This window comes from Nerophis lumbriciformis, linkage group LG19, assembly GCF_033978685.3.
Source record: "Nerophis lumbriciformis linkage group LG19, RoL_Nlum_v2.1, whole genome shotgun sequence".
In the NCBI taxonomy this organism is placed as follows: domain Eukaryota; kingdom Metazoa; phylum Chordata; class Actinopteri; order Syngnathiformes; family Syngnathidae; genus Nerophis; species Nerophis lumbriciformis.
This window is the reverse complement of record NC_084566.2, coordinates 27,940,329-27,968,073: the sequence shown is the minus strand read 5'-3', so window position 1 is coordinate 27,968,073 and position 27,745 is coordinate 27,940,329. Positions and strand designations below refer to the sequence as shown.

The following is a 27,745-nucleotide window of genomic DNA, read 5'->3' as shown; positions in this document are numbered from 1 at the left end:
TACTAAGGTCAGGCTAATCAACACAGGCACTTCCAAGCTAACACAGAGCATATAATGATGGGTCTTCTTAACCGTCCATGTTACCATGAAGCATTTTCTAATCACTCACAGCCACTTCACACTGCTGTTGACCTTGTGCACAGAGAACGTTTCAGTGTTTTGGGCACGTTGTCGAGTGTAATTACGCTGCGAGCAGTCCTAATCACGATGTCATTTTCTCTCCAATTATTGGCCTATCCATTGTAATGTGTATGGATGCCTCTCAGCACAAGGTCTCCATAATCTGTTGTAAGATGCCAAATATTATCCTGATTCCATTTTGTATTGTGAACAATTCATCTTCAACAACTTTTGTCACATTTTTTTCTCATTGAATGGTTCAGTATGCAAAGTAGTTTTGTTTCTGATTAACTTTCAGTTGTGTCAGCTAGGGAAGTGCATTTATATTCATATTTCGTGTAAGATGTTTTATCTAGTCTGTTTTGTTAATGCTGTCATAATCACCTCATTATCATTCCACACTTTCTTCTATTTATTTATTATTTATTATTGGGACGGCGTGGCGCAGTGGAAGAGTGGCCGTGCGCAACCCAAGGGTCCCTGGTTCAATCACCCACCTAGTACCAACCTCGTCATGTCCGTTGTGTCCTGAGCAAGACACTTCACCCTTGCTCCTGATGGGTGCTGGTTAGCGCCTTGCATGGCAGCTCCCTCCATCAGTGTGTGTGAATGTGTGTGTGAATGGGTAAATGTGGAAGTAGTGTCAAAGCGCTTTGAGTACCTTGAAGGTAGAAAAGCGCTATACAAGTACAACCCATTTATCATTTATTTATTTATTTATTATTGAGTAGATTTTCTATTAACTTTACTATTACACATCTTTATAGGAATGTATACGAAGTACTGGTATTTTTTGGCACCAGTTCCTAATTAGGTTGGTACATGAGGACGGTGAAAATTCTGGACTAACGATACTGCTTTCGGTATGTGTTGTCCCAGCTGACCGACATTATTATGACACGCTGTCACATTCAGTTCAGCTGCCACTGCAACACATTAACATCAGCTTTGAATAATGACAAATAAGGGCGCAACACCACACAAAAGTTTGTAATACAACAATATTTTTCCCCTCAAAGTCACGCAAGTTGTGTCAGTTTGAAGTGAACTCACCTTACTCACGAACCAAGCCCGCATTTTATCAACTGTCCTCTTAGCGATCCATTAATCCACAGGCCAATATTATTCCACTCATTAAACATTTAGGTAATACATTTACCCAGAAAGTCGCTTTTAAGCAAGATAGCATTCACAGTGACTGACAGGTCTCTGGTTGCCGTATGACTTCACTCCATTGCGCTGCGTTTGCGTGTCATTAAAAGACGTCTTGCTTAAATGTGTTTCAGTTCATTCTCTCTCTTGATTACAAACTGGACAATTGAGCATTACACTTGCTCACTGACTCTTTTTATTTAATATAATACACACTACACACACGCATACATTGGTAGCTGTTAACACTCAGTATGGCTTCTGTTCCGTCACTCATATACGTACGTTTGTGTGCAACATAAACAGAAAAAACATTTCCTATTGTTACAAAATGCACACGCACATAACATGCTAATTGATTGTATTGATTTATATGATATATTTAATATGATATATAAGGTCTGTGTTTTGCACAGTATTATTTCCAGCTGAGTGTAATGGTAATGAATAGAAACAAAGTTATTGGATCTGTGTGGTCTTTACAAGAAGATGACAACTGCATTTCACCTTGCACTGCACACATAGTTGACTTGTTTAAGACTTTAAAAAAACAGCTGTCGATAAAAGACTTTCCTGCTCTGAGATGTTACAGTACATCATGTTGGACCTGTTCAACCTCTTGTGCTAATATAAATGTTAATTAAAATGCATTTTTTTCCACCATTTTTTCCCCACAAATTACATAGAGTACCGATAAGAGTACCGATAGACTTAGACTTAGACTTAGACAAACTTTAATGATCCACAAGGGAAATTGTTCCACACAGTAGCTCAGTTACAATGATGGAAAGTGTAAGGATGGAAAGGACAATGCAGGTATAAATAGACTAAATATAGCGATATAAAATATAACATATATACGTAATATTTGCATAATATATGTACAGTATATCATATATACTGATATTATATTATGGCTATATCATATATACAATATATAACAATTACCATGTACAATATTACAGTGTATGTGACAGCTGCAGCGTAAAATAGAGAGTAAATCCAGCAGAAAATAGACATTAAAAACAAAGAGAAGTAGGTAACATAGAAGGTGTCAGGTAATAAATAGACAGATATCATCTGTTGTTGTATGCCGAGTGATTATACAGCTGGATGGAGTGCCGAATGAAGGAGTTCTTGAATCGAACACTGTGGGAACGAAGCTGAAGGAGCCTGTTGGTGTATGAACTCCGCTGTCCCTCAATTGTCTGGTGGAGTGGGTGGGCAGGATTGTCCATGATGGCCAGCAGTTTGTCCAGTGTCCTCCTATCCCTCACTGACACAAAACGCCTCCAACTGCGTGCCGATAGTTTGGTCGGCTTTCTGGATCAGTTTGTCAATCCGGTAAATACCGATCTTGATAATAGTATCGTATAGATAAAATCTTAACAATATACGTCCCTACATATTTATCATTTTATTTTACTGCTAGAGGAAATTGGTAATCAGTGACAGTGGCACTTCGGTTTTATAACACCCCATTTGTTGATTAATCTTTCGCCAAAATGTTGCTCTAGTTTTGGGGCCCTGTCTCGGTTATCCTATGACCAAACACTGCTTTTAGAATGTATTACTAACGAAAACTCAGGTATCACTATACACAGGATGTGAACGATCTATCAGTAATTACTAAACCATGGAACTGGAGAAAGGATTAGATAAGCGCTGCTTCTTCCGACTCCTTTTCAGATAAGTTGAATTGTGGAAGTGTAAAGCACTTCAGTGTAACTTTGTTAAGAATGTTTGAAACACACTAAAATATTACCATTTTGTTCAACCGTCTGATCGGCTGAAAGGCATGAGAGCACCACCTGTTGCTTTCACTAGCTTTGTCTTGTAGATACACAGAACCTCTTTTGTCGTAATAGGAAAAGCTGGCTTGCTAAACGGGTCACTGTATAGCATAGTTTCCTTCTAATGTAAGCTGTTTAGCTCATTTACAGAAATAACACAATTTTGGGCTCTTGCGATGATTTCCGTTGCCAGGGAGAAGGCTAGTTGTGTGTCATGGGTGACTCACATTTACCAAGTGCCCACTTGTTGGCTGTCCGGGGTTTTATGATCCATGACTTGATCTTGTCAGGATATATGACACCACGTCTGTTTTTGCTAATGGAACATTCCTATGGTCACTGAGCATATTCACTGTCCTGTGCTGATTCCTTTGCCATGACTCTTGTGGGTGGATGATTCTTTAATACCATATTAACTCTCAAAAACAAAATCTACCTGCGTCTTTACCAAAATGTAATGTCTCCCTCTTGGCCCATGCACCAGTTATGTATTGTTATGTAATCCTATAACAAAAGGACTGACGTGTAAAAGATGCATTTTGGTTTCAAGGCCACATTGTCGTCCTTTCTAAAGTCTCTGCTACTACCGTATTTTCCGCACTATAAGGCGCACCTAAAAACCACACATTTTCTCAAAAGCTGACAGTGCGCCTTATAACCCGGTGCGCTTTATATATGGATTAATATTACGATTCATTTTCATAAAGTTTCGATCTCGCAACTACGGTAAACAGCCGCCATCTTTTTTCCCGGTAGAACAGGAAGCGCTTCTTCTTCTACGCAAGCAACCGCCAAGGTAAGCACCCGCCCCCATAGAACAGGAAGCGCTTCTTCTTCTACTGTAAGCAACCACCCGCCCGCGTAGAAGAAGAAAAAGCGCGCGGATATTACCGTACCGGTACGTTTCATTTCCTTTGTGTGTTTACATCTGTAAAGACCACAAAATGGCTCCTACTAAGCGTCAGGGATCCGGTTCATGAAAAGACGCAATCTCTCCATCCGCACACGGATTACTATTTCACAGCAACAGATATTCCTGTGAACCGCACTGTGGATACAACGGGAGCACGTACGGTGAATATTCGCACCACAGGGAATGAGAAGTCATCCTTCACTGTGGTTCTAGCTTGCCATGCTAATGGCCAGAAACTTCCACCCATGGTGATATTCAAAAGGAAGACCTTGCCAAAAGAGACCTTTCCAGCCGGCGTCATCATAAAAGCTAACTCGAAGGGATGGATGAAGAAAAGATGAGCGAGTGGTTAAGGTAAGTTTAAGTTTACGCGAAGAGGCCGGGTGGATTTTTTCACGCAGCTCTGTCCATGTTGATATACGATTCCATGCGCGCCCACATCACGCTGGTTTTAATATATTATTAAAGTTTGACTGACCTATTTGACTGTTTTTTTGACATTCCTTTAGCGCAGTTAGATGCGGCTTACAACACGGGGCGGCTTATAGGTGGACAAAGTTTTGAAATATGCCGTTCATTGAAGGCGCGGCTTATAACCCAGGGCGCCTTATGGTGCGGAAAATACGGTATTTGTTTTGTGGCCCGTAGGCAGTCATGAACAAATAAAGTGGACTTTGTCGATGGCCGCTCCCCACAGTCTTTAATTTGTACTAATGTGTGTCAGTCACAGCAGCACTACTCGGTCTATCGCCCTTTTGCCGTCTTAATGACCATTTAGATTCATCTCCTTCAATGGCCGTCCAAAACATTTTACTGCAAAGGACCCATGTGTGTTCCCCAGTTCCCACCCACCAACATGCTGGGCCGGGTGTCGGCCTATTCAGCTGTGCCAGCTGTGCCAGCTGTGCCAGCAGTTTAACAGCGATGCTGTTCTGATATAAGGAAACAAACTGTTGTTTCAAGGTTGGGAGTCTGTTAGACAACAGTAGTGGTGGAGCAGATGTACACTTGGTATGGACGAGCGCACATTCCCACCTGTCCCGTATGGCTCTGCCAGATACTAATCTAGTAGGATGAATAATTTAACAATATTTGTTATTTATTGATATATAAAACAAATACAAGCACTACATCAAATTGTAAGCACATACTTAATAATGACTCATGACTTGATTAGAGCCTGAAATTTGTTTTCATGCTTTGACATGTGCCGGTGACAGCCAGTGTGTTTTTACTATTTATTTTTGAGTAATTGTTAAAGTTAAAAGTACCAATGATTGTCACACACACTAGGTGTGGCGAAATTATTCTCTGCATTTGACCCATCACCCTTGATCACCCCCTGGGAGGTGAGAGGAGCAGTGAGCAGCAGCGGTGGCTGCGCCCAGGAATCATTTTTGGTAATTTAACCCCCAATTCCAACCCTTGATGCTGTCAAGCAGGGAGGTAATGGGTCCCATTTTTTTTTATAGTCTTGGGTATGACTCGGCCGCGGTTTGAACTCACAACCTACCGATCTCAGGGCGGACACTCTAACCACTAGGCCACTGAGTAAGTCTGGGTCAAACATTATGTTCAATGTTATAGTGTAAAATTCTGAAAAAAATTAACACTTAGTATCTAACAATCTTTTTAAACTTTTTCAGTTGGGTTTTAGGGCAAATCACTCTACTTAAGACGGCCCTCGCAAAAGTGACTAATGATTTGTTACTAACTATGGCTGTCCATATGTCATCTATATTGTTACTGCTTGATCTAAGCGCTGCCTTTGATACCGTTGATCACAAGATTATTCTAGATCGCATCAAATTGTCTATTGGTGAATTTTCTTGGTTGAGCTATATCACTGGAAGGACATACTGTATCCCATAACAATATGACAATATTAGGGTTTCCAACATTGAAAGTCATTAAATGTTTTTTTGCGAAAATTAAGGTCTTAAATGGCATTGAAAAGCATTACATTTGATGTACGTAAAAGAAAAAGACTGTATAGGCATACATTTTTTTTAAATCAAGACTTTGTGGTTGATTTGTTTGATGTTTGCCTCCATTTGTGTGACTGGTTTTGAAGGTCTGCCAGTGTGTGTCTTCTGTGCTCTGCTTTAATTATACAAGTATAACAAAGGGGTGGTCATTTTAGTTGCATTAGCATATGTTTGCTGTATTCCAATGGCATTCACAATCTGGAACCACACCCAAGGGTTTTTCTGCAATATTTCAAAACGTTAAAAATGCCTAGAAACGGTCAATCCCTCGAGATTGGGTATAGCTTGTATTCCGACAAGTGATTTCTTCCCGGAAAAGAAGACCAGTGGTGGTCAACCAAGTTAAGATGGCTGTTCTACAGCAAGCAGCGCGCGCACTATCTGAGTACACAAGGGGCCTATATATTCCTGGAAAAAGCAGATACGAGCAAAACATTCAACTATGCAATGGAATAGATCCCTATACTTTATTTAAAAAAAGATTTGTCGAGTGATAATGGATTATTCGTCGGTGGAGTTTCCAAACATATCGAAATATCGAGCGCTCCAGACATCATTTTACACCACAAAACAGATGAAAACTTGGAAAATCACAGAGGTCTACAACTTCTTTGTGTGTGTGGCTGGGTCAAGGAAATTGGTATCAAGACTACTGGGTAAAATCGTGCATTGTTTTTGCATGGGTATGGTTGCATTTCATGATTTAACTTTGTGTCTACAGTCATGTTTGTTGCCTGCCCTTGTTGTTATCGTTGCCTTTGGTAAAAGCTTAACTCTTTAGGTTTTGCTCACGTTTGATTTCTTTTATTTAGACTTGCCGACTTGGTGCTTTTCGGAACACTCACAGCAAAAATGGGTCCTAAGAAATACAAATAATATGAAGATAATACTTAAATGGAAAACACTAAACGTTAAAAGTATGTCAAACAAACCTTTAACGGAGTGATAACAGCAAACTCGTGCAATGTTCGGCTCTGCTCCCTTGGACTGGAATGTGTGGTACTTTTGTCGTCTTTTTTTATAAAATCTTGCAATCTCTGCCAATCTTGATTACCTCTCGAGGAACTCTGAAGAAACGTTTATTCTTTTTGTGATTTTAAACGGTTTGTGCAGCTGAAAACAATGCAAGCATACGGCATTTTCTTCGAGAAAGGCTAAATGGGGCCTATAGTACCCATTGAGAACAGACTCTGGCTTGACCACCACGCGTATTCAATGAGCCGGACATGACGTCATTTTGAATCCATGCAATTACATAAACCAGCACATATAACAACATGCCAAACAAGGCTTAAGCCAGGCTCATTACAAAAACAAATACTAATCAAATATAAAAGAAAAAGCATTTTGTAGAAGTTTGGCACCACATTTGTCATTGTTTTTGTGCTTAAACTTCATCACTTTAGCTTCAGACTTGTTCTGATTGTATGATCTTGTCATGTGTCATTCAGCCAGGTAACAGAGGTGTTACTGCCACAAGTGGTGGAAAAGTGTATTACAACTATATACCGCCACAGCCCACACAGACCACAGCTGAGAAACAGATATTTCTTTATCAAACACTCACTGCATACCACAGCAATGTAGAATTAGCCTTATTAGCTGTTAGCAATCAGGTAGAAGGAATTTAGGAAGGTTAGTCATTCTTCTCCGTGTTCCCTGAAGCAATTGGACATTTATGAACATCACTACAGCGCTCAGTGTGCACACAACGCTCAACATTGCTATGACTTTTTAAGAATGGAATTCAGCAGTTGTCACAAGGAGAACACCGGCAATATGGCCTCAAGTCACTCTGAAATCCTTTGCGTTCACGGATTTTCTCTGCTCTTAAATGTCAACACAACCAAAATGAGGTTTTACAGTTTGATTAGTTACTCTGAATCCTCAGATCCCAGCCTGCGGGGAATATTTCTGGTGCCCTTTAGTAAAGAAGGAGCAGCATCAAAACGGCTGACACTCAAAACTCACACATGTGGTCGCATGCTCTACAACAGTCTTAATCTTGTCTTGTGGAAAAGTTGTGATTGGTATGGAAATCATTAATTTATGTTGCACCACGACTTTGCAACCTTCCGTCTGGGCTACTAATTGCAGTGGTTGGCTGGAGCTAGGTTCTTTTCTGACATTTATTGAATAGGAATAATAATAAAGCATACTTACAGTTTTTCATGCAGCCGCCTCCACACACAAGCCACATTCAAACACCAACATGCGGAACTCAATTGATTGGTTGAAGCATGACTTCAGTCATACTGTATGAATCTTTGACTAGTGTAAATGTATTTGTTGTGTTTTAATTCATGACTGACTTTATTTATGACTAGAATAGCAATTTAAACAAATGTGAAGGTATGTCAGAGCCTTGCATTGACATTACATACAAAATAAGCATTATAGTGAAGGAGGACGTCCTGCCCCCAGTTTTTTTAAGCTTTCTGAAAATGTAGGCCCCAGAACAAATAAGTTGTATTGTCCTCAAGAAAATACCCCCCACCCCCTCCACTGTGTGTGTACAATGCGTCTATACAATTGTTATATATTTACCTATGCATAATATTGTAAGCTTATTAATAATAAAGGAAACAACACACCGCTGGTCTTTCCTCATCTCCCATCGTGGTTACTGTGAAACCAAGGGCTACATACGCTTCATCATATTCTGGTACGGCAAAAAAAGTGACACGCGTCCCCCCTGGCATTGCACCCCCACTGCTGTAATGTAACATTGTAGTCATTTACACAAGGGTACATTAATAGCATTCAAAATGTGAAATGCTGTTTCTTTAGAAACCATCACCAATATTACATCCTCTTTGTCTGCAGGCACAGACTGAGCAACTGCCACCTTAAGTACAGTAACTCCTAATGAAGCATAATCTACCGGTAGTCTGCACAGGGATGTTACTTAGTCAGACATAATAAGTGTTCAAATCCCGCTGCAACTCACTCTAAATATAGACTGTCACCTTTTAAAGCATCTCCAGCAATTCCTTTTCCAATATTAGCTTTGATGCCTGAAGGTCTGCTGCCTTCCTGCCATGCTGCCTATCACAGTGTCAGCTGTGATTTATCTGCAGGTGAACACCGGACCACCTGATTGTTATTCCACTGTAGACCCCCAGGCACTACAGATATCACCATGCTGCTTTATTCGAGACTGCCAGCAACTCTGCACGTCTATTCTCTTCTACACACTAACTCCCACTATGGTCCAAAATAGGAAATTAGGAGCATGCTAAGCTGCAGACTGAGCTGGTTGCTAATTTGCTTGCTTGAGTGCGGTGTACCCTCAAGCCGGTTTTATTGCTGCTGCGTCATGCGAGATTGTGGCTTCACTAGTCAGTGTGTTCTAGAAAGCATGCAGTCCCGTTGTGGATTTAATAGTGGACTATTGTAAACACTACTTAAACAAGGGCTGTCCAAACTGCGACACGGCGTATTTTCGTCCCGGAAAGTTGTTTTTATTGCCTCATGGCGTTTTGCATAAATTGTTACGGTACTGGGGAAGAAGAGGGCAAAGCCAGCAGGGATGTTGTTTAACTCTATATTTATTAATATATATATAATAAGAAATGAAGTGTGTAAACTAATCCAAATGTGTATGGTGTGACTATGTGTAGCGATTAACTGAGGAGTGTTACCGGGAGTGTTGAGCGAGAGGCGGAAGTCCATGAGAGGCAAGGCAGGCTCGAAGGTCCAGAGACAGGCAGGAAGTCGGGAGCTATAGCGAGGCGTCAAAAGTCTGTGTCCAGGCGGGAGGTCGAGATCCAAGAGGCAGCCAGGGAACCAGAGGGAATACGGGGAGACGAGACACACAGCTTGTGACGCGGGAACGAAGGAATGCTACTGGAAAGTTAAAGTTAAAGTACCAATGATTGTCACACACACTAGGTGTAGTGCAATTTGTCCTTTGTATTTGACCCATCCCCTTGTTCACCCCCTGGGAGGTGAGGGGAGCAGTGGGCAGCAGCGGGAATCATTTTTGGTGATTTAACCCCCAATACCAACCCTTGATGCTGACTGCCAAGCAGGGAGGTAATGGGTCCCATTTTTATAGTCTTTGGTATGACTCGGCCGGGGTTTGAACTCACAACCTACCGACCTCAGGGCGGACACTCTAACCACTAGGCAACTGAGAGGGCTACTAGGCCACTGAGAGGGCTAGTAGCGAGGCGACAAGGGGACACGAGACAAATGAACACAGAGGGGGAGAAAACACAGAGAGAGAGAGAGGTTGCATAGAGCTAGATGAGTCGGCTTACTGTACTAAACAGGTCGCTACGTTCTGGCCCGGAACGCAGGTTTGCAATCGTTTCCATCTTTCAAAGGCATCCCCGATACAAATCCTTGTTTTGTTCCTGGCTTTGTCATGAATAAGTTGAGAATCGCAACGACGCCTTTTAGATTTACTAAGGTATGACATGTTGGGTAACTTTACCAGTGGCATTAGCTCGACGAAGAGGGCGGTGCGTAACTGGCAACCTGGGTGTGACACACTCACGGACTTTGTAATTGGTCAAACGGTAGAGGACGGGGCAACGAAATGAAAACAATAACAATATTTCGGGGCTGTAAATCTAATTTTGAAATGAGCATATCCCAGCTGAAGTACCGTTATCAGTTATAAAGGTATTCGAAAAGAACATGATTTATTAATGCCTTTTGACATATGAGGGCCATGTAATGATGACTTGTCATGAAATTATTACATATGGCACCTTTTAAACTTTGAACTTTTTCAGTGAAGTGCATCCTTGGGAATATATTTTTCATCCAATAATAATCAGATACTGATTTATTACTGTCCAAAACAGTGCTCCGCTACAGTGGTCGTGTTTAAAGCAAGTGGAAATAAGAGTACAAACAACTTAATTAGGAGAACCACTTTGTGTGCATAAAATATTTAGCAACTTGAAGTGACCTCTTTTGGGATATAGTAAATATGTGTTCTTAAATGAAAATACAAAATTATTTTATGACTTTTAATGTTTTTTTCTGAGTTGTTTTTAACATTCTGTTTTTCTTGTACTAAATCTAGCATCAACATTATTTGCTGTTCATACATTTATTAAATACCACCTTCTGATTCTCGCACCCCATTTGAGAACGAAAGTCCTATTACAGTATGCAAAATCAACTTTTCCTAACTGTTGGTATCTGTTTTTTTTGTAAGTCCATACATTTTTTTTAAATCAACCCAAGGAGGCATGGAGGAGACATTTATAAAACAATCTTGCTTTCTTCCAAACTTGCTTCAAACGAGTCATTTGGAAAATGAGACTTTGGTGAGGTGTTTTGCCTTTGTTAGGTCAGAGGATATCTCCATATATAGTAAAGGTTTACTTGAAGAGGTTTGCGTGAGTCTGACATTTTTATCCAATTGTAGTGCAAAGTTGTAGTCATTAAGTTCATTTTCTTCTCTGTCCTCTTGTTGTGGGGAAGACTGGCTCGTACATGCACATGCATCCTAAAATCCTCTGCTTTTGCCATTTCTAATCATTTAAAAAAAGTAGCGTATAGTTCTAACTTATATCTGTCAGTAGACACGAAATGGAAACACTGAAATTTACAACATGGCTGACGGTTGGCACTCAAAGGGAGCTTGGCCTGGAGGAGGACTTTGGCATATAAGTAAGACTGCCTACAAAATGGTGCATTTTGAAGAGACAGTCAGAAATTTAGACCAAAGCACCAGCATTACATGTTATGTAGACCAAAAGGAAGTGTTTTAAATGTAGAAAAAAATCATAAGGCAACACTAAATTGGCCCTAGTGTGTGAATGTGAGTGTGAATGTTGTCTGTCTGTCTGTGTTGGCCCTGCGATGAGGTGGCGACTTGTCCAGGGTGTACCCCGCCTTCCGCCCGATTGTAGCTGAGATAGGCACCAGCACCCCCGCGACCCCAAAAGGGACAAGCGGTAGAAAATGGATGGATCACAAAATTACCCCTTTAGCTTATATTGACCTGCACTAAATTAGTGTTAACATCTTTAATGCATAATGTATCAAAGTGTGTTTAAAAAACGAATTTCTGTCTGCAACCCTGGGTGGACAAATGTCAGAGACCCCTCTCTTAAACTGAAGTGTCATATGAATTAGCAGTCTAGTAAGTAAACTAGCTTTGTGATGGTCAGTCCTTGCACATATTATTACATGTCAAACCTCCTAACCCCGATCAACCTCAGCTGACACCGCAGAGCGATATCTGTCAAATGACTTCCTCATGGCAATCATCACGTAGGTATTACATCAACCTGACAAGTGCTGCTCAGGGAAGTGTAGTCTAACTTGTACTGAGATTGGAAATTATATCCTCTGGCTGGCTGTCATTGTAAGGATGTAAAGCCATTCCTTAGGGCCGCTGCTGCAAAGGAAACAGACTTTTGCGCCATTAAAACCTTGTTGATGATTCCTCCCACATCAGCGCTGCGTAGTGCATAAAGACATGTAAAGTGTCTTCTTCGCAACCTTACCTTATGGCCCCGCACGCTTTCAACGAGCGGTGCTTTGTCAGAGCCAGAGGTCACAGTCTTAATGTCCCTCTGCGACTGTGTGCTTTTGCAGCTCAGTATTGATGAGGTGGTCAGCCTGTTAGCAGCAGATGTCCACCAGCAGCTGTGCGCTAATATACTGATCCTGTAATGAAGTTCAGAGACTCGCCATGCAATTTTTATGAGCCAGTGTAGCCTTTAGTTACATAAGAGGTTATTTAGCCATGACTTTATTGCTGCTGTCGGCGATGCTAATTCAAGGGAAGCCCTCCTTGTTTTAAATATGCAGGGCTTTTGGGGAATTGTCAATTTTGTATTTCAAAACGACCTTGAGAGAAGGATGTGGTTTTGTTGATGTCGTTGTAATAAGATCGCAGCTTCCTGCTGTCTTAACAGTTGATTGACTGGCGCGACTTCCTCTTTTGACTCGTCCACTCACTAAATCTCATGTTCACTCTGCATGGCGAGAAAAGGAGCCTGTAAAATACCGCGTGTACTGGAGTCAATTGCGGTACAATGGCAGGGGTCCGATTGAGGAGTATTTTTCGTGCAATCTCCATGCACGAAGACGACTTTGCAACTTTCCCACCACCAGAGGTAAATTGTCCTGTTTGTAATCATTCTGCATTACTTGAGACTTCCAGGCTTTCCTCTCTTTTGTCGCCACACTGTATTGAGCTACTGACTTCTCCCATATTTCTCCCTGTCCACTTAATATTTCAAGTCTCCAACCTCCAGCTGTTTGCAGGCCTTCTGCATATTTCAGCACAATTGATCCTGCTGCAATAAAAAAGCCGCGGGACACCACTATTATTAATGACTTCCCACCACCACCCCCTCCCTGTGGCGCTGTTGTAATGCCAGCATGAAACAATCATGACATGTAGCCCGCCGACTTGGTTCCGTGAGGAGATGTGCCATCATTAGTGGCAACACGCTGGCGCAACTAACTGTCATGTTACTTTGGTTAGACTGAGCACAGCTGAAGTATTTCCAAATTTGCCACCTGCGTCACCTGTTGCAACATTTTGAAAAGTAGCTACTGATGGTAAGCAATATTGACACACCCTTTTGAGACCGTCACCTTAACTACATCTGAAATCATGTGTTGTACTAATGGTGCCTTGCATTTGTACTGGGAAGTCGAAATTTCCGAGTTCCTCGTCAGAAATTTAAATAAGACTATCTTGATTTCCGACTTCGTAACTGGAAGGCTCATAACTCAGCTGTGACGTCATTCCCAATTCCGACTTTGCACTTCCAAGGTTAACGGAAAACACCATAGGGCTCTGCTCCTTTTCAACTTTTTTTTAGAAATGGCCTCATTGTATTAGGCTATGTAAGTTCACACTATAGCGTTGCACGATATAGATGATATACAATATAAATAATTAGAGATGTTCGATAATATCGGATCGCCGATAAATGCTTTAAAATGTGGAAATTATCGGTATCGGTTTCAAAATTATCGGTATCAGTTTCAAAAAGTAAAATTTATGACTTTTTAAAACGCCGCTGTGTACACGGACGTAGGGAGAAATACAGAGCGCCAATAAACCTTAGAGGCACTGCCTTTGCGTGCCGGGCCAGTCACATAATACCTACGGCTTTTCACACACACAAGTGAATGCAAGGCATACTTGGTCAACAGCCATACAGGTCACACTGAGGGTGGCCGTATAAACAACTTTAACACTGTTACAAATATGCGCCACACTGTAAACCCACACCAAACAAGAATGACAAACACATTTCGGGAGAACATCCGCACCGTAACACAATATAAACACAACAGAACAAATACCCAGAACCCCTTGCAGCGCTAACTCTTCCGAGATGCTACAATATACACCCCCCGCTACCCTCTACCCCCCACCTCAACCTCCTCATGCTTTCTCAGGGAGAGCATGTCCCAAATTCCAAGCTGCTGTTTTAAGGCATGTTAAAAAAAAGAATGCATTTTGTGACTTCAATATTAAATATGGCAGTGCCATGTTGGCATTTTTTCCCCATAACTTGAGTTGATTTATTTTGGAAAACCTTGTTACATTGTTTAATGCATCCAGCGGGGCATCACAACAAAATCAGGCATAATCATGTGTTGATTCCACGACTGTATATATCGGTATCGGTTGATATCGGAATCGGTAATTATGAGTTGGACAATATCGGATATCAGCAAAAAAGCCATTATCGGACATCTCTATAAATAATTTAAATTTGGCCAATGATAGAACTTCCATACTATCGTTATATCGTGATAATGCATGTTGATGGCGCATTTTAGCTGTGTCTCACAAATTTGACAATGACAAGCGAACGAACATGTTCTCAACGCAATTTAGCGTCCTCACTAGTGGCTAATGTCCCTTCAGAGTGCAGCAAAGCCACTTCTAAATCAGCAATCCTACTGGACACCCAACATTTTAGTATTGCACCGAATTAATGTAAAGTATCCAAACAACAAAAGAATATCTGAAAGAACCAGATATTAACAGTTAATTAACAAGTAGATTAATAATAGTTTTGACGACACAATATGTTACCGCTTACGTCAGCAGATAAATTAGAAGCCTTTGTAATATGTTTTTGAAATGTTTCTGTTATCATTTACATACCAAATAATATATGTGAGTGTGGATGGGGGAGGGAGGTTTTTTGGGTTGGTGCACTGGTTGTAAGTGTATCTTGTGTTTTTTATGTTGATTTAATAAAAAAAATCATAAAAAAATAAAATTAAAATAAATACGGTAATAATATATTGTGATATATGTCATTATTACATGAGGCTGCAATATATATCACAATATGGATTTTTAACCAAATCGCCCAACCCTTGTCCACACACATTCTATTTGTCTTAACTCAACCATATTATAGCACATTTTTCAGGTTAAGCAAATGTAATGTGCTAGTTTATATTTCGTTGTCGTGTGTTTTTATTGTGCCCACTCAGCTCCAAGGACGTGCTTGGAGAAGTTGTCCGGATTGCCAGTTTCACTTCTTCATTTCTACAGCACCTTCTTGCCTCTGTTATACAACATCACTGACTTCCTTCCTCTATCCTCCTCACCTCACACAACACATGCATCGCCTGGTTTCTGTCTCGACCTTTGCCTCATATGGTCTATGCTCAAAGCCCAGATAGGGATTGTATGGTAAACATCTCATGGGCAATTCAGAGTATTGTACTGCTCCATTTGATTGAACTAATAAGGGTGTCCCGATAGAGCTTTTTCACTTCCAATATGTTACTGATATTGCAATCTTTAGTATTTTGTAGTGTGGAATGTTAGAAAAGGCTTAACTACTTAGAGAACAATAGTAGGTATGAAAAACACATTTATTATAACTGTCTAGAATGGACTTATGCTGCCTTTAAAGGGGAACAGCACTTTTTTGGAATCTTGGCTAACGTTTTACAATCATGAGAGACATGACGATGGATGCTTTTTTGTTTTGTTTTTTTGCATTCTAAATATTAAATAAAAGTGATCAAAAGTTTGCTTACAAAGGAGCCTTTAAACTCTGGGCAATTCCGCCTCCAAAGCCCTTAAAAAAACATCCAAATACCTCCATTGAGGTTTCATATACATGATGTAAGTATATATGTTATGTAGTAACGGGCACATTCATAATAACATTTAATATTTAGGTGTTTTGCTCATTAATTGGCTTTTTTTTCTTCATCACTGATTATTACTCACTGCAGACTTTATGAGAGCCAACAAACATCAACAAAAACATCACTTAATGTGCAAAATCTGTTGTCATTAATGATGCCGACTGCTGGGATGTTCATATATTCCCATTTAGATGACGAATGTCTCATAATCCTCACGACAAACGGGGTGGGGGGACCAAGCGACTTTTTGTGTCAATCTGGCCATTTTCGGGTCCTAAATGGCTGTCAAAGTGTACCAAATTGTGTGAATACCTAATCAGACTTCTTCTGTCCAGGTGAGATGTGCGATTTATGATCTAGAATAAACTTACAGGGAGCAAGGAAGTGAGGAAGCAGCAGACCACTCGATGATGTAAACATAGTGACAAACGCTAGTGATCACGGCGCCGCTATAAATAGTTTGTCTATGTTAGCACTTATAATAACAATATCACTAATACTTGGGTAATATTCAAGCCACAAAATGTAAATGTAGTATTGTTGGCGGTTTTTGAATGGTTGTATATAGAATTTTAAGGGCGAAATAGTGGAGCTCCCATTAAATGGCTCTGCTGAAAGTGGACTTTTATTTACGTTTATTTTATCTTTAGAACGCGTTAAAAAAATTCATCCATCGTCATTCATGTCTTTCATAATGATTGTAAACATTTTTTTTAAAGGTGCAGTTCCCCCGTAAGTTGAAGTTAGGGTTGGGCGATATAGACGATATACAATGTAAATGATATCAATTTGTCCAACGATACAGTTTTTTATTCTATCGCTATAATCGTGACAATAGATGTTGATGACACATTCAAGCGGTGTCCTGAAAATTTGACAAGTGAATGAACGCATCTTCAATGCACTGCTGAATCTTCACTAGCTCGCTAGCAGCTAACGTCCCTCCCCAGTGTGAAGGTACCTCTAAATCACTATTTCTCGCTTCCATGGCAGCACATATACTATGATTCTTACAAGTATCTTCACTGCAGGACGATGAATAGCTAAATATGCTACAGTACACAGTAATCGGGAAGCTCTTAAATGTAAACAGCAGTGGGCAGATTGATACAAATCAGGCATCCCAGATGTCTGCCGTTTAGCAGAATTCCGCTGTTTTTATAGCCAAAGTGGTATTTTTTTTTAGATTTCCGTATAAAACCACTAGCTCGGCCACTCCCTGGCGCACTGTGGTTAGAGTGCTGCTTAGAGCTAACCACGCTAGCAGGCCGAGAAGAGGCGAGAGTGCAGCCTACACTAACTGACTTGTTCACACTTTCCGGCGCATCATGGCTAGCTGGCTAGAGTCATATATAAAAAGCCATATAAAAGAGTCATATATAAAAAAAAATGTTTGGCTAAATCAGAAATGTAAAAATGTCCACTGCATCTTCAATCAATCAATCAATCAATCAATCAATCAATGTTTATTTATATAGCCCTAAATCACGAGTGTCTCAAAGGGCTGCACAAGCCACAATGACATCCTCGACTCAGATCCCACATCAGGGCAAGGAAAAACTAAACCCAATGGGATGACAATGAGAATCTTAGGATATTTCAGCATGTTGTGGAAAACGTTTGGACCCACCTGTTTTACAACAGGGCCTTTAATCCACTCTGCATCCTCCTCTTTCCCATCAGGCGATTTCTTCGTCGGGCCGCAGCCGTCCCGAGTCGCCTGTCTACAGTAACCTGCAGGAGCTGAAGATCACCCAGTCCACTATGCCCCCGCTGCCCTCTGGCTCCCCCCTACAGGTGCTGGGTGACTGGGAGATGTACAGAGACCAGAACGGCAGACACTTTTACTACAACCGCTACACCCAGGAGAGGACCTGGAAGCCCCCCCGGGCTAGGGACGCCGGCATGGGGAGCTCACGAGGAGAGAACACCAGCACGGGGGAGAGCACTGAGGTTGGTTTGGGGCAGACTCCACATACACACTCATCACACACCTTCTGCCCTCATGTGACACAGTACGTAGTGTTTAGAAAAAGTGATTTTTAACATTGTAAGCATTCTACATCAGCTGAGACGTGCCCTGAGAATGCATCTCATGTTGTGAATCATAAAGAAGCAAAACTTGCGGAAAAAAAAAAAGAAAGAAAGAAAGCAGTGCGTATTTGGTCAGTTTTGCGTTTTATTCTCATTTTCATGCACTTGACACACCACATGAGTGAATCATCAGCAAGTCTCTTGACTGTCTGTGCCACAGTGCCCCCTCCAGGCCAGATCTGACAATTAATCTGACATCCTGAATTATTAGATCATTTCTGACTTTGCTGCAAATGTCTTTTAATTTTGTGTTTGGGCATTTCTGCTGTTTTAATTGCCTGAGGACTTTGCTTCTTTGCTGGTGAAAGGTGACTTCTCCTTTCTTTTTTCTCTGTTTCCCCCTCCACACACGCTAGAGCACTCCTCTGTCGCTATCGCCATCTTTCTTTCCCTACCTGTCACTCTCCATCGGCCGCCTGGAGCCTCTGTCGTCAGAGGACACCTGCTTCAGCGCCTACTCTAGCCAGTCAGACAGTCAGTATGGCTCCCCGCCCCACGGTTGGTCGGAGGAGATGGATGGGTACGGCCACACGCTGTACGTAAGCGACTATACTAATGAGAAGGTACCTGCTGCATTAAGCTCTTCAGCGCCCTCTTTACTGTGTGTCGCAATGATAGAGCTACATTTGGCATAATTTCCCTTACGGTAGGAGTGTCCAAAGCAAATTACTGTATTGTCTAATTAGCTATCTCATTAATAATCAATTCATTTTAAGTATATGCTAATAGAAAAATTAACTGCGGGCCGAAAATGTCCCTCAAGTCCCAATTTAGCCCCCATTCTGTTTACCCCCTACAGTTGTACATTAATGTTGCCATCCTATTTCTGAAGTTAATAAGTGTGTGGACATTTTGATTGTGTTTGTAACAGAAATAACTGCAAGCGATTAGTTTTCATGCTCTTTTAAAAATGGGGTGTCCAAACCTATTCTACCCCAATAATGTATGAAATACTTATGAATACATGAAACTAGAGATGTCTGATAATATCGGGCTGCCGATATTATCGGCCGATAAATGCTTTAAAATGTAATATCGGAATTTATCGGTATTGGTTTCAAAGAGTACAATTTATGGCTTTTTAAAACGGCGCTGTACGGAGTGGTACACGGACGTAGGGAGAAGCACAGAGCGCCAATAAACCTTAAAGGCACTGCCTTTGCGTGCCGGCCCAATCACATAATACCTACAGCTTTTCACACACACAAGTGAATGCAAAGCATACTTGGTCAACAGCCATACAGGTCACACTAAGGGTGGCCGTATAAACAAGTTTAACACTGTTACAAATATGCGCCACACTGTGAACCCACACCAAACAAGAATGACAAACACATTTTGGGAGAACATCCGCACCGTAACACGACATAAACACAACAGAATAAATACCCAGAACCCCTTGCAGCACAAACTCTTCTGGGACGCTACAATATACACCCCACCAACCTCCTCATGTCCCAAATTCCAAGCTGCTGTTTTGAGGCATGTTAAACAAAATAATGCACTTTGTGACTTCAATAATAAATATGGCAGTGCCATGTTGGCATTTTGTTCCATAACTTGAGTTGATTTATTTTGGAAAACCTTGTTACATTGTTTAATGCATCCAGCGGGGCATCACAACAAAATTAGGCATAATAATGTGTTAATTCCACGACTGTATATATCGGTATTGGTTGATATCGGAATCGGTAATTAAGAGTTGGACAATATCGGAATATCGGCAAAAAAGCCATTATCGGACATCTCTACATGAAACACATCAAGTCCAGTGGTCAATAAAAAAATGAGCTGTATGCTGAAAAAACCCTGCCTCATGTACAACACAGCATGTGACCATGAAGTCTAACACATCATGTGAGACTCTAATTCTTCATACTGTGTCCCCCACCAGTGGTTAAAGCACGTTGATGACCAAGGTCGCCCGTATTACTACAACGCAGACGGCTCCAGGTCGGAGTGGGAGCTCCCAAAGGTAAGGTTTACTCATACAACTCAATTTACTGTGTTCACTTCATTCAAAAGCATTAAGCAAAGATTCAACCATGCATTCCAGTTCACTTGACTCTCCATCTCTCCCTCCAGTACAACCATTCCCCGTCACAGCCATTAGGAGATACCACAAAGACCCGCAGTCTAGACAGAAGACCAGTCGAGCCCATCGTCTTGACCAACTGGAGACACAGCACCTACGTCCAAGAACCCAACGACAAGGTGCCTCACTTCGGTCAATTTGATACGAGATATGTGTTCTGTGTTTTTAAATAATACCACCGTGTTTACTGACCATTTACTTATCATGTTGCGTGATCACAAGTCTGATGTGTTGTGTTGGAGTTGCTTCTGTTCAGTAAACGTGTTTATTAAGAAAAAGACAGAGAATTCAGGTGTAGATTGGTTGCTTTGCAGCGCCTCTTCCAATTCGGGCGATTCCGGACAAACTCTGCCTACCCGTACAAGTAGGGTAGGCAGCACTCTTCTGATTTTTCACAAAAACTCTGTCTTAAACAATGTGGATTTGCTGCATTTGAGGAAGTAGGACATATCCCACCTGGAGATCACAGCCCCGCAGGCGACTTAAGTCAAATGTGAACTAAAAAAAAAACCCAACTGTGATAAAATGACAAATGTATTTATTTAAAGTTTTTTTACATTTTACCAAGAAACTTTATATTCAGAGATTATAGAGCCATACATTTATACAACAGTTTATGTGGTTGAAATGCTTCAATGAAAGTCCAATGAAAAACATTATAACATTACTTTACAAAACCACTGCAGTTATTACAGTCTATTGTATTGTTTTTTATATAATATTTCTCGTCTTAAGAGTTTGTTGTTCTTTTTAATAGGCATGTTACAAATTGTGCTGTTTTAAAGAAAAGCGATGTACAGATTACATTGATTTCAATTCTCTTCAATGGGATACGTTGATTTGAGATACGAGTGTTTTGAGTTAAGAACTGTCATTTAAGCTAATTAAATTACCGTAAGCTCATATATTGAGGTACTATTGTATTGTATAATGTTTTTTTTATATAAAGGGAGGTACATATACAGTCCCATTGTAGATAGACAATGCTTAAGAAATAAAGTTAGAAATTGTAGCATGCTGACCATGAGCATTCCTTGAATAATGGTTATAAAAAGACACTTGTTATACGATCTTAACCACCATCACTGACTACCTTCCCACCCTCTCCTTTAATTGGTTGTTATTAACCCGTGTGATCGCTTGTGTTCTCGTCTCCTCACTAGGACACACCTCTGAGCCCCAAGTCCCCCTCATCCGACTCAGACTCCAGCTCTTCTTCTCCTAAGCGCCCAAACTCTGTTAGTAACCCCCCACAACAGGCTCCTCAGCAGTATCAAGCAGCATGGTTTATCCTAGGGGTGTCCAAAATCGGGCCAATGGGCCATTTTGTTTTTTTGTTAGTCCTCTGTGTATTGCACAAATATGTAGTAATACATATGATTATAACATTTTAGAATGATGTTTGTGTGAAATCACAGTAAGTTTGTTTATCCTAAACATTCCTGTTACTTCATTTTACACATAACATTTACCGCAATAATATAATATAGCTATATAGTATAACGCTTTTCTACCTTCAAGGTACTCAAAGCGCTTTGACACTATTTCCACATTCACCCATTCACACACACATTCCACACACTGATGGCGGGAGCTGCCATGCAAGGCGCTAACCCATGACCCATCAGGAGCAAGGGTGAAGTGTCTTGCTCAAGGACACAACGGACGTGACGAGGTTGGTAGAAGCTTAGGATCAAACCAGGAACCCTCAGGTTGCTGACACGGCTACTCTCCCAACCGCGCCACGCCGTACTGTGTATATATATATTATATACATATGTTTATAAATACATATGAATGTATAAATATATATATATATATATATTTATATATATATGCATATATATATATATATATATATATATATATATATATATATATATATATATATATATATATATATATATATATGTATGTGTAGGGGAAAAAATCACAAGACTACTTCATCTCTACAGGCCTGTTTCATGAGGGGTTCCCTCAATCATCAGGAGATTTATATATATATATATATATATATATATATATATATATATATATATATATATATACACGTACACACACACACCCACACATGTATGGATATATGCTTGCATATGTATATATGTGTATATACTCTGCGATGAGGTGGAGACTTGTGCAGGGTGTACCCCGCCTTCCGCCCGAATGAAGCTGAAGTAGGCTCCAGCACCCCCCGCTACCCCGATAAGGACAAGCGGTAGAAATGGATGGATGGATGGATGGATGGATGGATGTGTATGTACTTTGTATGTATATACTGTATGTGTGTATGTATAATTTTTTAATATATATATATATATATATATATAATTGTATTTATTTGTCTTTTGTTTTTACATATACAGTATATAAATACACCCAGGGAGTACTAGCTCCCTCATCTGAAGCAGTGGATTTAGAATATACTGGTCTACACTGAATGGGTTTTAGCATCCTTAGTGTATAGAATCTGTCAAAGTGCCCCCCCTTTAATTTGTATGTATGTACGATAGCCTTTACTGGAAAAGGTTTGGACACCCCTATTCCAACCTCTTGCAAGGTTCCCACATTGGTTTGGAAATCCACTTAAGGTGGACTATTACTGAGACTGCAGAAGTAGGTCTTTCTGAGGAACAAACCCAGGTGGAAACTTTGTTTGTTGTAGGCTGCTTTGAATCACACAATGAGCCTTTTCTCAGCAAGGAACTTTCAGTGACTTGCTGGGCGTTTGTACTGGGATGTACCGAGATGACAAATGAAAGGAAAAACCAGCCGCTGTGCTATATCGAGCCTCCACAAGCTGTCATATCAATTTCAAGATTCCAGACATCTGCACTTCTTTTCGAATGTGAACTTCACCTACGAAATATACTTCACTGTAGCATTTTTGTAGCATTAACATCGGAATCACAATCAACTCAACAGTTGGGTTCATCTTTTGTGCTCAAATCACTTACTTGGGTTTTTCTTTGAATTTGTCTGATACTCAGTGAGTGGAATTTGTGCTGACTTTAACGTGTCTGCTTCCCTCTTTTTCGCGTATGCCGCTTTGGGAAATGGGGATCAAAGTGCAAAGCTTTTATCTGAGGCTTGCTGTGTTGTGCTCGTTTGGGAGGTGGCATTGCTGCTGGTGTTTAAGTGCAGGCTTCACTGCAGTCATCCTGCTGTGATGATCAATGCTTGTTGCTGTGATGCATGTCTAACCTGCTCTCTTTTTTCTCTACTAAAGTCTTCTGTTTCCTCCTCTCTGTAGCCCTCAGAGAAATGCGGCGTGCTGAACATGACAAAGATTACAGAGAACGGCAAAAAAGTTCGGTGGGTGAAACTTGGAAGGTTTTTTTGCACGATAAAATCACTCCTCTGGAATAATTGACTTCCGGGTTGTCTGTTGCAGGAAGAACTGGACTTCCTCTTGGACGGTTCTGCAAGGGTCCACCTTACTCTTTGCCAAAGGCCAGGGAGGCGGGACAAGCTGGGTGCGTCACTCAAACATTCACAGTTTTACTGCCAGTGTCTTGTTAGCTGTCTCCATTTAATTGCATCGTACTGGTGCAACCTGGGGATACATATGTTTTATACTCCTTCTCCCAGCGCGGTTGCAGGTCACAACACATTTTCATTCTGTCATGTTCTATTGTGATAGTACCTACCATGGGACACAAAATGGTCTCACTTTTTTAAAATTTAATAAAATGTATACATTTTTTTCCATTCATTGTTTTTAAAAGACATTTTACAACAAAAATAAATTTATAATACAGTGAAACACGACTATCTTGGCTCCCGTCACTCTGGCTGACTCACATCGACATGAATTGTTGTCAACATAATCCTAACTGTCTATTGCTAGCACATTCCCTTGTGACTTTGTCCAGAGACATAAGGAAAATGGGCAATGATAAAGTTTTTGTTTGTTGATGTTTTTAATTTATTTTTGTGTTTTTACTTTTTACATGACATTTTCTACTATTATTTAACAGAGCTGTTGTGCTAATTACATTGTATGTTTTGACTACAATGACAATTAGATGTTGATACATGCACCGATCTTTCTTCTGGTGATTAACAATCAAAAAGAAAATTAAATTAGTGTATTTTTAAGTAGCAGTGGTAGGATCCAGGTTAATACTGCCATGCTTTTTTTATATCTTACTTTGCACTGGACAGGAAGTATGGTTGCGCGATATAGACTATGTTTAATGATAGAAATTTGGCTTATGATAGAACTTTTAATATTGTCGTCATATCGTGATAATGCATGTTGATGATACATTGCAAGCTTTGTCCCGCAAAATTTGACAGCGACAAGCTGACGGCCGCATCCTCAACACAACGTAGCCTTCTCGCAAGTGCACCAGTGGCTAATGTCCCAACACAGTGCAAAGCTAAACATGCTCCACTACAGGAGGATACAATAAGCCATGCTAACAGCACGATAGAGCTCTTGAATGGAAACAGGAGTGTATGGATCGATACAAATATCGACAGTAACGATTCCAAGTATAGCAGCAGTATATGGTCGATAATCCAGTGATTAAATCAATATTTTTTGTAACCACAAAATTGTTATTTGTCGTTTTTGTTATGTTTACAAACTCAGGAAATAAGTTTCTGGACACAGGAGGGTATTAAGGCCAAAATCTAAATGATTTAAATCAGTGCAAAGCGTAGTTTTGTTTATTTTGAACTATTGACTTCAATTCAAAATATTGTATGTAATAAAAGGGAATATATAATTGATATTGTTGGACCGATATACTGTTTTTGTCTGATTTTAATTGTGATCAAAAATATAATCATTCAAGATCTTGAAAATTCTAAAGCATCAGTATCAGCATTGGTATTTCCAATACAGCCTCTGTAACTTCTTGGTATTGGATCGGAAACCTAAATTTGTAGTATCGCCCAAAACTAAAAATGTATAGTATCCAAACAACAGAAGAATAAGTACTTTGTACATTGTAATATAAATGTAGATAAAACCATGTTACAACAGAAAGTAACCAGATGTTAACAGTAAATTAGTACCGGTAATAGTTTTGAGAAAATAATACAACTGGCAACGACGCAATATGTAATCGCTTATGTCAGCAGCTAAATTAGAGCCTTTGGAGCCCGCTTTAAAATGGTTTTATTATTATTATGATAGAACCATTATTATTATTAGACAGTAGTTATGTTGCTGTTGTGATCATGAAGAATTTAACAAATTTACAACACATGTCAACATAAACGGACGTGGCCCTTGTATCTTACAGTATGTCAACCAAAGTGCTTGACTGTGTATGATGACATCAACTTGAGAGGCCACTTTTTATTACCTGTGTTCTCTCAATTATAGCAGGGGTTACATTCCAGACCTGTTAGTCAGTGTTGCCACAAATTATAAATAATGATTTTCTGAGAGGGAGAGAGAGAGAGAGATGACTTCCACTGTGGTGTTAACATTTCATTAATCAATGGAGATCCTTTTAGGGTGTTTTGTGTCTGATAGTCCACCATCTTTCTTTTGTGTGCAGTTTGGTGGTGGTCAGTCCAAACCAGAGTTGACGGTGGACCTGAAGGGCAGCTCTGTGGAATGGGCCTCTAGGGACAAGTCCAGCAAGAAACACGTTATCGAGGTTTGAAAAACCTACTAAGCTTCAATATCACCGCAACTATCAGCCATTTAAGAGTCATTTACTAATATGCATCTGCAGCTGAAGACCCGTCAAGGCACGGAGCTGCTGATCCATTCTGAAAATGACGTCATTGTCAACGAGTGGTACCGAGCGCTGCGGGACACCGTCAGCAGCCCTGTAAGAAACCCCCCTCTTAATACATATACACTTCATACATATACACTTCTATGCACTAACACTGATAGTTGTTTATTGGCTTTTGACGTCTACAGTCCAGAAACGCATGTCAAATGTTCTTTTTTTCTCCCATTAAACATGTAACTCACAATAATTATATAATTAAAAAAATAAAGACAATAAACTAGAAAAAAAAACATGCATCAGTCAAATAAGTAAAGGCTAATATTGTCATGAAGCCACAGACAACTGCACTCCTTAATGTCCCCAACACGGTGCAGCAATACACAAAAGCAGTCAAAAGGCTCATTAATTATCTAAATTTCAATTACTTTTCATCCATTCATTTTCTACCGCTTATTCCCTTTGGGGTCGCGGGGGGCGCTGGAGCCTATCTCAGCTACAATCGGGAGGAAGGCAGGGTACACCCTGGACAAGTCGCCACCTCATCGCAGGGCCAACACAGATAGACAGACAACATTCACACTCACATCCACACACTAGGGCCAATTTAGTGTTGCCAATCAACCTATCCCCAGGTGCATGTCTTTCGAAGTGGGAGGAAGCCAATCAGGGTTAAATTTGAGATCAGTCTCTTTTACATATTTTAGGAAACCACCCCATCTTTCCTGAAATTTCACAGAACCGCTCAATGTCAACCTAATTTTCTCCAATTTAATGAAAAAAAGAATATGTCTAATTCAGCGGGTGGTGCAGGGAGGCACTGCAGCCTTCCAATTTAGCACAATGAGTCTTCTCGGCAACAAAGTACTTAATGCTACCAAAATCTTTTTGGATTTGCCAAGAGAAGATGACATACAGGCTACCCCAAATAGTTTGCTTGAAGGATTTAGTTCGATCTTTTCTCCAATTACCAGAGACAATTTATTAAAAATTTCAGTCCAATAATTGCACAGGGATGGGCAAAGCCAAGACAAATGTATTAAGTTAGCTGGAGACTGTTGACACTGATTACCGTATTTTCCGCACTATAAGGCGCATCAGATTATAAGGCGCACCTTCAATTAATCGGCTTTTTAAAAACTTTGATCATATATAAGGCGCACCGCATTATAAGGCGCACCGCATTATAAGGCGCATAGAATAGACGCTACAGTAGAGGCTGGGGTTACGTTATGCATCCCGTAGTTGCGAGACCTGTTGTGGCTCAATATTGGTCCATATATAAGGCGCACCAGATTATAAGGCGCACTGTCAGCGTTTGAGAAAATTGTAGGTTTTTAGGTGCGCCTTATACTGCGGAAAATACGGTACATAATACTGATATTCCATCATACATCTTAGCCAGCCGGACCTTGGTATAATAGGTACGATGTATTAACTTGCATTAAATAAGGTTGTGTCTAGCACAAATAGAAGACTTATGAGCTCTGCTTAAAATCTCTGTCCTGGTCTCCTCAGATAGGGTCACTTCTAAGTCATCCTCCCAAAATGATTTAATTGAATTCAGAGACTCAGGGCGTAAATGAAAAATAGTATTGAAAATACATGTAATTGATCCTTTTAAAGTCGGAAGTGGTGTAAAAAAGCATCTAAAACTGTGTCAGTTGGAAACATGGGAAAAGTATTACAAACAAAACTGCGGATCCGTAGATATCTATAAAAATGTTGATTAGGCAGTGAACATTTATCAGAAAGTTGCTGGAAAGGGGCAA

At 40.3% G+C, this 27,745-nt stretch overlaps 1 protein-coding gene across 4 annotated transcripts in view; it reads left to right on the top strand.

Annotated features, from left to right (window-relative positions):
* The window catches only part of LOC133618573 (rho GTPase-activating protein 12-like), a 68,530-nt gene that overhangs the window by 31,176 nt on the left and 9,609 nt on the right, over window positions 1-27,745 (top strand). Inside the window, exons 3-11 of one of the 4 annotated variants that reach the window (XM_061979060.2) lie at window positions 17,769-18,038; window positions 18,536-18,742; window positions 20,074-20,154; window positions 20,265-20,393; window positions 21,438-21,512; window positions 23,525-23,586; window positions 23,666-23,747; window positions 25,791-25,892; window positions 25,971-26,069. In XM_061979060.2, the coding sequence (XP_061835044.1) occupies window positions 17,769-18,038; window positions 18,536-18,742; window positions 20,074-20,154; window positions 20,265-20,393; window positions 21,438-21,512; window positions 23,525-23,586; window positions 23,666-23,747; window positions 25,791-25,892; window positions 25,971-26,069 (1,107 nt within the window). The remainder of the gene's footprint in view (window positions 1-17,768; window positions 18,039-18,535; window positions 18,743-20,073; window positions 20,155-20,264; window positions 20,394-21,437; window positions 21,513-23,524; window positions 23,587-23,665; window positions 23,748-25,790; window positions 25,893-25,970; window positions 26,070-27,745) is intronic. The other 3 variants (XM_061979062.2, XM_061979061.2, XM_061979063.2) reach the window with 3 other exon arrangements.